General features: G+C 34.5%; 1 protein-coding gene across 1 annotated transcript; it reads left to right on the top strand.

Moving 5' to 3' along the window:
* The first annotated feature begins 494 nt into the window (after positions 1 to 494).
* Positions 495 to 10,547, top strand: LOC129273538 (sphingosine-1-phosphate phosphatase 2-like). The gene is made up of 4 exons (XM_054910585.2): positions 495 to 978; positions 3,006 to 3,152; positions 3,794 to 3,883; positions 7,195 to 10,547. The coding sequence occupies exons 1-4, from the start codon at positions 517 to 519 to the stop codon at positions 7,732 to 7,734; spliced, it is 1,239 nt and encodes a 412-aa protein (XP_054766560.2). The 5' UTR covers positions 495 to 516; the 3' UTR covers positions 7,735 to 10,547.
* The last annotated feature ends 2,531 nt before the right edge of the window (positions 10,548 to 13,078 follow it).

The raw sequence follows: 13,078 nt of genomic DNA, 5'->3' as shown, positions 1-13,078 counted from the left end.
CTCTCAACTTCTGTAGAACTCTCTCTATCATTTGTTTTATTGAGATGAGATTGGAATATACCTTGTTTTCTATTACTGCTCGGGGTATTCGTTACCTTACCAATTGCGGCTTGGTAATACGCTTCTTCTCCAGAAGAAATATCTGTCTCTTCCGTTTCCATTACCTCTGTTTGGATAGTTTGAATATTATTAGAAGTACCGTTAACATTGGGTTTTGTTAGTATGCTGGTTAGTTTACTGTAAATGTGCTTTTGAATTTCGCTGACAGGCTTACCAATCCGCTGTCCGAATCGAAAGAGTTGGTTCATAAGCTTCTCAGACGACTTTCTCTTTTGCTGAACTAAGATTCGTATATTCCAAATTCATATATATCCACAGATAATGTTGATCGGAGGCCGTGGCTAAATAGGCAATTCAAGTGCATTATAAACACGTGTGTGGAAGAAGTGATCCATCTTACCTACGGTATCCCCTTTGCTATTTCATTCAGTTGACTACCGACTCTGGCGCTGCACTATGGAGGCAGAAAAGGGATGGCTGTATAACTCAGAAACTGTTGCAAAAATACAGCTTTTCTTTGGATTAGAATGTGTATCAGTTAAAGAGGTACAAGAGGAAGAATCACTTCGAACCACCGAAAATGAAAAAAATTCTGACAATTACCTGTCAAACGGGATAAAACACAGACATGTTTCATCGCAACAAGGAGGCAATCGGACATCACACGAACCGGGAAGTTCTGGGGACGAGGAGCGGCGGCTTGGTGACCCCGACGCCACTACTGCAGCGGCTCCCATTGACTATCGGGTGCACAACAGATTTTGGTACTACCTTTTCGCTTTTGGAGCTGCTTTAGGAGATGATATTTTCTATTACACCGTTTACCCCTTCTGGTTCTTCAATATATCATCCTGGGTTATTCGGAGAGTGGTTCTCATGTGGGGATTACTGATGTATGTTGGGCAGTCAAGCAAAGAGGTGATTATTATAATTAAAGTCTGAAGTTTTACGAATGTAATAAATGTAAAGCGTTCTCAGACTCGGATCTATGATTGAACTATGAATACAGGAAGATAGAAAGGAATATTTGGTACTTGTTTGTCTGTCTTTGGTTCTGAACTTCTGATAGTGATAGAGAAAATGATAAAAAGGAGAAAATTCAAAGAGAATTAAATGATTTCGAGAATTGTAACTTAATGTTAGAAGAAGTGTGTGATTTGTGTTCAGCTTGTGGGTTCACATATTTTTTTACATTGATTGATGTGGCTCAATAAAATGAGTTGGGTACTTAAATCAATGTTGCAAACTTGCAATGTTTTACTTCATCTGACTCTTAAACATGGCCTGGTACATCAGGTTAACTTCATCTCATGAACACAGATCAGATGATGAATTTTTTTCTAAAACTCTCATTAGGCCCTATCGCCGCCTTAACAAATAAAGGGCTGGTCACAAAGTTCCCTCTTTTTAATTCACTCTTTTTCATTCAGGGAATCAAGACTTAAAAGCAGTGTTGGCTGATTTAAATCACGTTGATTTAAATCATGATTTAAATTGCAATTTACTTAAATCACTTGATTTTTTTTAAATCATTGATTTGAATCACTTCCATTGAAACGTGTACAAATGATTGACAGTTTTTCTATTTGTGGCAGTTTTATTTTTTTTACTCAAAATATAAAGATTTTATCAATTTTATATCATCAAAGTCAAAACATAAATAAATGCTTCATATCTGCTAAAAACAATTGAAATCATGTCAATAAAATCAGTTGATCTTGCAATGTAGCCAATAAACAGTTTAACACTTAGGCCCCTACTCCACTTTCACTATGATTTTTTTTTTAATCATTGATTTAAATCACTTCCATCAAGACATGTACAAATGATTGACAATATTTTATTTGTGGCAGTTTTATTGTTTATTTTACTCAAAATAGAAAGATTTTATCAACGTTATCAAAACATGAATAAATCCTTCATAAGCGGTTTACACTAAGCCCCCGACTCCACTTTCACTATGATTACAAAAAAAGAATCATCGATTTAGATCACTTTCACTGAAACATATACAAATGATGGACAATATTTTTATTTGTGGTTAACACTTAGGCATAGCCCCCTACTCCACGTTCACTTTAATTATTTTTTTTAATTCATTGATTTAAATCACTTCCATTGAAACATGTATAATGTACAACTCCAGGTTTATTGTACTAAAGAAATAATTCAAATAAACTTGCAACTTTTTCCCAATAAATCACAGCTTTGCAAATCAATGCTTTAAACAATAAAAAAGCTCCAACCATGGCTCAAATACCAAAGGAGGTTTAAACAAACAAAAAGAAATTTGATTTTCATTATTACACACTGACACATGATTTTCAGTCCTTGGCTTGAAAATCAAGAATGTTTATCTTTCGAGAATGTGAGTCTCTGAGTCATGGAATTTTTCCAAAGAAACTGATCCTCATTTCATGTTTGAATAGGAACACTAACTTTGCAGTATTATTAGCTGTACCAAGGCAGTCCCTCAACTTGGACCAAACCAGTCAGTAGGAGGCTGCAGTTATTGTCTTTGCTGTTAAGCTGAATGCAAGAGATACGGCTGATCTGGCGAAGACTACGCATCCACAATGTGTAGTCTTTGCCAGATCAGACGTATCGCTTGTGTTCAGCTTAACACAAAGACAATAACTGCAGCCTCCGCCTAGATTACAGGCTAGAGAGGATGCAAGAACAGCATCTTTGTCATGAATTACGTGTATTCTATTTTGACTGGATTTAATTATGAAATAGAATACTATAGAAGTTAATAAATAATTCTAGTTGTGAAATAATGTATGATTTTAAAATGATTTCAGTGTAAGGGTTATAATTTTTTGGTGTTTCCACTTTGTTTTAGAAAATATATTGTAAAAAAAAAAAAAAAAAAAAAAAAAAATCACCAACCCTGTTTAAAAGACAAAGTAAATCTTCCCAATGATCATTTTGTAAATCTGCAGATCATCAAATGGCCCCGCCCCCTTTCGCCTCCAGCTGCACCTCTGGAAAGACGATACTTTCAAGAATATGGGATGCCTTCCACCCATGCTATGGTTGGAACTTTGGTTCCCTTCACAGTCTTAGTAGTTACTTGGGACAAAGTTGAGGTAAATAAATTCAATGTTAAAGGGTGTGTTTACATTTGGAATGCAATTTTTCTTCATAACTTCTTAACAGTATGTCTTGAATTGAAATTTTCATGGCAACTTTTCTAAACAATTTGTATACATGTCATTCTCAAACATACAGTTACAGTGTTGCGTTGAATTAGTATTACTTTGAGCTATAAATATTTTTATTTTAGAGATTTCCATGTCTTTTATTTTTATAACCCTTTAAAAAAACACCCTTTTCGCATGTTCCATATATTTTTTTTTATGTCATATTGTATTCAATTTGATGTACATCATGATTATTGTTGATTCAATATATCACACAATTAAAATAAATAATTTAAACATACATGTACTGTGTACAAGCTCGGAACAGGGCCCAGGGTTTATAATGTAAAGCTCAATGTAAAGCATGTGGCAAGAAACCCCCAAATCAATTCTTATTATCAATATTTAATGAAAAAATTGATTGTAGATTTAAGAACAAATTTTTATCAGAATTTATCAAAATAAACTTTTGAATCTCCTTTGAGATCATGACTTAGAGTGAAGAGAACTGGTATAGATCTGGCTTGTTTCATTCAGTCATCATTTATTCCCTACTCGTGTTTAAAAATTGACTTTTCTCTGTGCAGTATCCAAAAGAGATTGGAATTATATTAGCTACTTTCTACACCCTCCTTGTGTGTATGAGCCGACTGTACAAGGGCATGCATTATATTTTGGTAAGCAGATTTTAAATCAACATGTTCTTCATTTATGTTATGAGCATGCTCTGAAGGCAGAATCTTCAATTTTCTAGTGTCATAAGAGGAAGAGGGGTAATTATTTTAATTCATTCTCAGATGTAGGCCTACATGTTTATTCATGTGCTGTACTGTATATAGATTGTATAAGAAATATAAACACCTGGGGTGGTATTCTGAAAATTGTCTTAATTTTTCTTGTAAGTTTTCTTGTAACTCATCAAGATAACAGCTTGCTAAAATTATCTTAAATCGGTATTCTGAAAAAAGTGAAAATTGTCTTATCTCTGTAAGGACGTTCCCTATTTTATCTCTGACACGCCTAATTTTTTATCATCAACTAATCATTAAACTTTTCATATGTTTTGGTCAACCAATAGAAGCGTCCCTTTAAAAAATAATTAAGCGCATTGTTGACATGTGGCGTAATTTCCTTTGCGCCACCGACGCTTATGCTTGTACGCTACTGTGCTAAAATACACATGGCTTTTCTCAGAGTCATATTTTCTCGAAAAGATTCATCATCTCGAATGCCAATTTTCAATTGCTGAAAAGTCTACCAATCCGTCATTATAACATCTTTGGAATGTCTCCTTTTGTAAAACATGATGTTCTTGCTGGATGCAGCAAGAAATTATTATGTTGACCGAGAAATTTCGCATTCAACATTAAGTTACAATAGCCCCTACCTCTTGTAAATTTTCTTGTATTTTGCAAGGAAGTTAACAGAATGCAAAGATACATGTACATGTAAGACAATTTTCAGAATACCTTTTATCTCGATATGTTATCTTGCGCACAGAGATATATGCGCCGTATTCAACTTAATGCATCATTGTAATTTGTCATAAGTGCTTAGTGAAAGTTACAAGAAAAGATAAAAGAGTTTTCAGAATACAGATTTTATTTTAACTCTAAAGATACAAGAATATTTCTCTTATAAGACAATTTTCAGAATACGGCCCCAGATATTGAGAGCATTTCCAATAATTCAGTGGCGTAACAGGCGGGGGGGCAGGGGGGGCAAGTTGCCCCCCCTGGCGGATTTCACCGGGAAAATAAAAGAAAAACGGGAAAAATAAAAAAAGGAGGGAGAAAGAAAGGGAAAGGGGAAGGAAAGGGGAAAAGGAAAGGAGGAAAAGGAAAGGGAAAGGGAAAAGAAAACGAAGAAAAAACATTTTTTTTAATGGAAAAGGAAGGAAAGCGGGAAAATGTACGAAAGAAGAACATTTGAGAAAGAACAAATCATTCCGAAATAGGCCTATGTAATGCAATAGCACGGTGGGAAATGAATTAAAAGATGACAAAATGGCAACCAATAGCGGGAAACGAAGGTAAAGAGTAATTAGTCAAAAGCTAAATTGGAAAAGAAAAGGGGCAAGGAAAAAAAAAATAATAACACGACCGGGCTGCCGATGATTGAAATTACAGAGCGGGAAAAAAGATGGACTGCATACAACATTGTGCTATAAGCTTGCTAAATTATTTTATGCAAATAAGCTACCGGGGCTTTGCCCCAGACCCCACGCAGTAGGGGCTCTTCATTTACAATCTTCAAATGGCTCTATAACGCCCCCCGTTCAATCACAATCAATCACTGGCATACAGGCGCGGGGGGGGGGGGGTCTTGGTTCCACACCCAAGAGAAAATAAAAGAAATTGTAGGAGACAACGTATAATGAAATGAATGGAAACAATGAAATGCGTTATTTGCTGAATATAATGGAAAAAGCTATCACATAATTAGAATTTAATTTCATTTGGCAATTTTTTTTCCAGCTCGCTTTGCATGCAGGCGACTTTTTTTTACAAATTTTCCCACATTGCTATGTTTTGCCCCTTAAAAATATTTGGTTCATTATGTAACCGGGTTGAATAAATGTGTTGTGTAAAAGCTATATTCTGTATATGACCGCGATTTGATTAAAATAGCGGCAATCTGCGAGGTTTAAATGGCTTTGATATCAAGAAGTTCTGGGGGCTCCGCCCGGACCCCAACCGCACAGCACTGCGTATGGAAGGGTTGGGCCCCCATGGCCCCAAACAGTTCTACAAACAAGAATAAAAAAAAGAAGGACAGAAAAGCAAAGGAAAAGTGTAGGATATGATTTTATTTACTGAATATAATGTTAAAAAATTGCTCAAAGTTAGATTCTCATGAAAAGGTGATTTTTTTTCTCGCTCGCTTCGCTCGCTCGCAACTGTTTTCAAAGATAAATTCTGCCCGATACGCAATATCTGGCCTTCTCAAAATAGTCGCCTAATTACACCTTTTTTTTTCTTTTCTTTTTTTACTCTTCACGCTACTGCCACAAAGAATCCTGTTCACAGTGGCGTACAGACCACAAAAAATGAATCTAAAGAGAGAAGAGTGAAATATATTATTTTCTGGATATCATGTCAAAATCTATCACAAAATTGATTTTTGTATTAAAAAGGTCCAAATTTTTGCTCGCTCGCTTCGCTCGCTCGCAACTGTTTTCATAGATAAATTCTGCCCGATACGCAATATCTGGCCTTCTCAAAATAGTCGCCTAATTACACCATTACGCCTGTGCATGATATGACCGGGAAATTTTTGGATCTTGCCCCCCCTGGCCACCGACCCCTGTTACGCCGCTGTAATTGAACATACATGAACATGGGGCTGGTTGCTGTGCTATGGTTGTGTGAGCTCTATTTATTGTATTATAAAGTGCTCAAGAAAATGCTAATATTCGCTGAATTCACCGAACAGTGACACCAAAAACATTCCTGAGAATTTTTAAAAACAACAATTTTCCTTTAATGTGTATACCATAAATGACTTGAAAGATTGATCTATTTAGATATAAACTTTTGCTATTCAGTGTTCACAACTTTGTGATGAATTTAGTGTGATTGAAATTTATCAATAATTAAGAACAGGGTTTTTATTATTCATGTTTCATTTCACCTAAATATGTGTATATCTTCCAATGACTCTTGTTTTTTCCAGATATTCCCAATAATTCCTGATGACTACCGGTAGTCTTTTCAGATATTACCATAGGAGTAAAAAAAACTGCATTTTAATTGGTGAAGCAACAACAAGGCTAATTGAATCTAATTAATGTAGTGATAATAATTGGTTTCAAGGGCATAAATGTAGATAAGAAGATTATTATTAGAAATAAATGTAGTGACTTCCTCTTTAATGTACATGTATCTTTATGTCATGGAGTGTTCCTTGAATCCTTGTTCATTTATAATCTATGAATTACCTTTGATGATCACATTTTTTTTCTAAAAAAAAAAAAAATTGTGTACAGGATATCATCATGGGCATTGTTATTACAGTGATCTTGATGGCTGTTGTATTCCAATTCTTGGAATCTTTAGATGCATTCCTCATCACCCATCGGTATGCACCTCTATTTGCCATGGCAACAGCCTTCTTTCTCAGCATCATCTACCCCACTCGAGATGGTTGGAGTAGCACCCGTGGTGATACCATCGTCATCATGGGGGTGACTACCGGTATCTACTCCTCATTATGGCTGTGTCACCAACAGGGCATCCCTCCCATGTACGATGAACTCCCGTCCACGCAAATAAGCTGGCCAGGCCCATATAGCATTTTCCTCATGATCTGTCGACAGTTAATCGGGTTAACACTGATGGGTCTTTCACATCTCACATTCAAAACAATCATCCTTGGAATACTCTCGACCATAAATGGGGAGAAGATAACGGAAGAGACGAAAAAGAAATCATGGATTGAGATACCTTATAAATACATCACTTATTTTGCGATATGTGTTGCTTCTAACTATCTGTCACCATTGGCATTTCAAAAGGTTGGGTTGTAAGAAAAAGGCATATTAGAGTTCAAATTATGTTATAGGTGACAGGGTCATTATTTGTCTTGAGCCTGGGTATTATTATTACACATTCAAGGTAGAGTCGGCCAGTTCTTTAAAAAAATCAATTGTCTCTTTTTAAGTGCTGTAATAACCAAAGGAAAATGTGCTTTATTTTATAATTTGTCATTAAATGGTTTCTTAAGTATACATGAATATTTTGTATCTGTTGCAATGGGGCCATTCCACTATGCTGATCTTGCTTTGATTTAGCAACCTACAGATTGAACAGGATCGGAAAATTTACCCTTTATATGGAATTAGTGGAAAATTACTTTGCAGAACAAATTTCTTTAAGTGGAATGGGGGCTTAATTAGTCCTTGTGCATCTTTTAGTACATCTGGAAAGATGTAATTGTAACTTTTTTGTGGGTTTTCAAAACAATGGGTGATCTAAAACAGTATAATGATTCAATGAATTACTCCAAGGTATAAAGTACTGTATAAACGAGAGTATGAAAATTTCACATCCATTAGAAATTGAGGAAATTCAACATACACCGTTGTTGAAAATTTTTTGGGGCCTCTCAGATGCTATTAAAACTGGGCACAGACTGACTAGTGACTGAATATGCTGAGTGTGTTCTGTCAAAATTTTTGCAGAATATATTCTCTAGCAGTAGTAATTTTGAGTCATATTTCTTCACCTCTGTTGAATTCAGACTTATAAATATTTATCTTTATAACCTCATGTAAAATAATTTTTCACCAAAATCATTTTAGTACTATTATTGAGTTGAAGTGGACTACAAAGATATTCTTGTGCTGGTATATACAAATAAACATGATTAGCCATTGCAGGTCTATAATAGCTTGTTGCTGACAAAGTAAATTGTTTATATAGCCCCAAGTATTACAATTTTTTTCCAAGATGGGGAAAGTCCTTCAGATCATGTGTCTTTTCTTTTAACCCCATATTATTGTTATTTAAACGTTTTTTTTTTTCATTTTATCCCAAAAGGACAGTATTTTATAAGGCTCAGTCATGTTGAAAACTGCTGCAAAATATTATATGGGAAGTAGAGAATTTTTAAATGTAGACTTGAATCTCATTTATGGATCTATCTGGACTTTGAAATATACAGACATGAAGGAGCCGACTACTGTTATTCATTGTAGTTTATGATCGCATGTTCCTGTGTAAGAGGTCTTTACTTCTCTGTGTTCACACTTTGGTACAGTTTATAGAACTTTTTAAGGACTTGGTCAATACTGCATCTATTGGAGAAGATAAACTTGAGTGTTGTGTTTAAGTGGTAATGCCTTAGTGTGTCAGATTCTTCTTATCTGGAAAGTAAACATATTACACTGATAAAAAGTTTGTAAAAAGTTCAATGTACTGTTATTCTAAGTTCTCAGTAGGTGGTTTCAAACCGCCTCGATCACAAGAATCCCCGTTAAATTACGAGAACTTTTTTAGGCTGAAAAATACCCATTAATCATTCCTGCATTCACACCGCCCTGAAACATACCCTTCGGGATAAGTTCCTGAAGTTACGAGCATGCGCAGTATGGTCTGATAAGCAGCAAGGCGCGAAATTCAAAATCACTAGCCCAGCAGCAACCCATGCACGGCGCCGCACCCAACGACACGCTGGGCTAAAAGTTCCCGTAATTTGCTTTCAGACCGCCAAAATACCCACGACCTTGGAAAAATCCCCGCGAAAGTTCTCGTAATTTCGCCAAGTACCTACTATTTATCGGGTATTTTCTTTCGGGGATATTACGCGTAGTTTGCTTTCAGACCGCCAAAATACCTGGTATTTTCTGATCGGGGTAAATTTCCCGATCAGAGAATACCTGGAACTGGCGAACTTCGAGGCGGTCTGAAACCACCTTTTGTGTACATTGTAGAATTGGATGTACAGGAAAACTACACTTCCTTCATGGCACTGACGTACAGTTATAGGAGTGTGAGGAGGGCATGTTCATTTTGGTATATTTGTTTGAAGAAAATACCACCAAACGTAATCTAGAACTCTAGACCATACTTTTAAAATGTGGTATATTAGGGTGTGGTATTAAAAATGTGCTAATTTATATCTTCATTCCAGCACGGTGAACTACAGTGTTTGATTACCAGAGTTGAAGCAAGGTTGATGATATCCAAATTTATTGGAACTGGAAACCTGATAGAGAGCCAAATACTTGCTATTTGTGCTATGAACATTGTTTTATAATGAATAATCATTACAAAATAATTATTGCTGGTATTGTATTAAAATGTAAATTGATATTATGAATTATATACCCTTGTTAATGTTTATACTGTCTGTAACAGTATTGTACTCCATGCCTTCCATATGTTCTTATTCTCTCCTGCTCTCTCTTTTTGTTACATTATCCCTGCCAAAAAAAAAATTGTTATTTTTCATTTAAATTATTAGCATTGTTATGAACCTGTTTGTGAATATAAATAATTTATGTTGACAAAATATGCGGGCAGATCGTTGCATTTTTCTTTTTTTTCAAACATCAATTAATTCCAAAGTTATACCAACCTTTGATATGTTATTGATATTTAGTTAACTGTTGATATATACAATTTAAACTAACAAAGTAGGGTCTGATGCAGGTCTACCCAAAGATTGCTTTTTTGTGGAAGACCTTGTGAACCTTTCTTTTAGGTGCTAAATAAAAATCACCAATGAACATTTAATGGTGAATAACAAAAGAAAGGATCCCCTGTCGTTCTAAAAGTCAAAGTCAAACAGCTTTATGAAACAGCCTCCAGGTAATAAATAGACTGGTAATTTTCATTTTGTATAGTTTTATAAAATATTTTCATTTTTTATACTTTGAAATCCGCCTTATTTTTATCTGATTTAAAAAAAAAAAAATCTGAATTCTATGATAATCTCAAATCGTTGCTCACTTGCTCAGTATATATATTTTGTATATGTAGTTAGCTAGTTAGCGTTAGGAGAGTGGCAATTACTTGTTTTCTGATTTTCTCCTAAGTTGTTGGTTCTATTTGTTTATCTAGATGGTTAGTTTGACCATCCTCTCACTGGACTTTGGACTATCTTATGGGCAATTCCATAAAATGATAAACCTTTTTGTACATCCGACCCCCATTTTGCTCAAATCTTAATTCACTTCATAAACTTACCAAGTCATGGTCAATTAGAGAACATTACAGACTGTTGAAAAAAAAAATCAGAGACAAAAAATGTTATGAATGTCCCACATATAATGGGTCAGACGTACATATTTTATGGAATTGCCCTTTTATAAAACATTTTGTCAAATGAATGATTTAATTCTCTCCCAGTTATGGTCTGCTTTAATTGTATTTAACACCAAAGTCAGTACATAGAGTCATGATACATGTTTGATTCATTATGCTATTAATTCCATCTGCTATATATTATTTGATTAATCATCCTTCAAGCAATACTGTGAATGAAGTAATATATGTCATATTGTCAAATGCAGTATATGTTATGTATTTGCTATTTTCTTTTGAAAATGAGTTCTCAATATTTTTGAATTAATATTTCATTTTGTCTCCTCACAATTTTTATTCAGACAAGATTAATATGTGCAAACAGCAAAGTAGGCCTATCTGTTTTGGGGACTGTCTAAATAAACTATTTTTTCTTCAGGTCATATATATTTACAATGAAAATGATATTCAATTTCAAACATCTCAGAAAATATGATTGGTTCTTAATAGAGTCAGTATCTTTGTCAGTTTGTCTAAACATACTCAATTCTTATCATTTGTCAATGTTATTTATTATGCGTTGTTAACATTATTGCTTACTTATAATTGACAGTTTCTGTATGTTGGGTCTGGTCACTCTGGTGTGATACAATGTTTTCTTTATTGTACATGATTTCCAGGGGAACCAAACTATATTTAAACTGTTTACACAATTGTTTTATTCTTTGGAAATATAGCTGCATTTTTATATGTTTATATTAGTTTATTATCTTGTATAAGTTTTATGTTCGTATAAATGGTAACACTTCTTGGTTAAATGAGACGGTCCTGGTATGATGTGAACAGAGTTGTATGCAATATAAACACTGATCTCTTTATCTTTTGATCTGATCATGAATTTGTAGCTTGAATGTCATGGAATAGTTCTGATTACCAGTATGACATTATTTAAACCAATCTTTCCTGTTTCTGTAGGTTTTCAATTAAAAATTGTACCAAATTAGATGGGAATCGTCCCCTTTTTAACTGTAAAAAAAGGTTTTTATTTCAAAGAACACACATTCAAGTGAAAAATCAGCTATAAACCTCAGACACTTCATTGTTTTGTGGATTCTTAGAGTGATTGAGATTGATGACTAAATCAAACATAATATGATTGTTTTATGGAAGGTATTTACTTCTTTGTCGCCATGAATTCCAAGGACCGGCTACATTGGACATACATGTTAATAAGAGTTACTATATGACAACCATACTATTGAGGTTGGTTTGATAATGTTTTTTTTTCTTTCTGAGTTTGATATATGTTATTTGCTACTTTAGGGAAAATATTGCTGCATATACACTATAGAGGGTTGAAATCACACTAAAATCATACAGCTTAAGGACGTTCCCCACTTTTGTTTGTGCCCATACCTATCTGCGCATATGAGGAGGTGCAATAGCTCATTCAGTAGAGCGGGGTTTCGTATTTCATTTGCCCGGGTTCGATTCCCATTTTGTGCACTAGTGCCCTTTGGTAAGGCATTTAAATCCTCATTACCAGTCCCTTGGAGAGGACCTTGACACGTTGGTCCTCTGGTTGCTTGCGTTCAAGCATTGATGCATTTTTAGCAGTCGGATAAAAAAAGTTACTATCATTTACCATATCTTATGGCATACGCGTTGATGTCACAGTAATGACATCACAATGGCATACGAATTGAATAAACAGTAATCAGCTACATGTATCAGTTGATTTTTCCAGTCATCTGCACTCTAACAGCAAATCTTGATACATGTTCACACCTCTTAAGTATATCTTTCTCTACGATCATGAAAAATTTTGTGAAAATGACATGGGTTTTGAATAAAGTGCAGTATTTACTGTACTTCTTAAATTTGTTATATAAATTTCAAATATTTTAGATACATGTATGTTTTTGTCGTCTTTCACACCATGTTTTCAAAATTGCAGATGCTGCTGCTCTTCAATGAGCTATCAAAAAGCAATATGAGTAGATTCTTTATCTTAAGTATATAATTTGAACTATAATGTAAAATTTGTTAAAATTTAGATGGATTTTGACTGAATAATGGAGATTTCAACTCAACTTTGTGATCTTGTGGGGTCTGAAAATGCAA

The sequence above is a fragment of the Lytechinus pictus genome, chromosome 12 (genome assembly GCF_037042905.1).
Source record: "Lytechinus pictus isolate F3 Inbred chromosome 12, Lp3.0, whole genome shotgun sequence".
In the NCBI taxonomy this organism is placed as follows: Eukaryota; Metazoa; Echinodermata; class Echinoidea; order Temnopleuroida; family Toxopneustidae; genus Lytechinus; species Lytechinus pictus.
This window is presented reverse-complemented; position numbering and strand designations above follow the sequence as displayed.

Bases quoted from the DNA above. Each gene is read 5' to 3' on its own strand.
- LOC129273538 (XM_054910585.2), top strand. From the start codon at position 517: ATGGAGGCAGAAAAGGGATGGCTGTATAACTCAGAAACTGTTGCAAAA. The intron at 979-3,005 runs GTGATTATTATA...GTAAATCTGCAG, and splicing joins TTGGGCAGTCAAGCAAAGAG to ATCATCAAATGGCCCCGCCC. The intron at 3,884-7,194 runs GTAAGCAGATTT...AATTGTGTACAG, and splicing joins AGGGCATGCATTATATTTTG to GATATCATCATGGGCATTGT.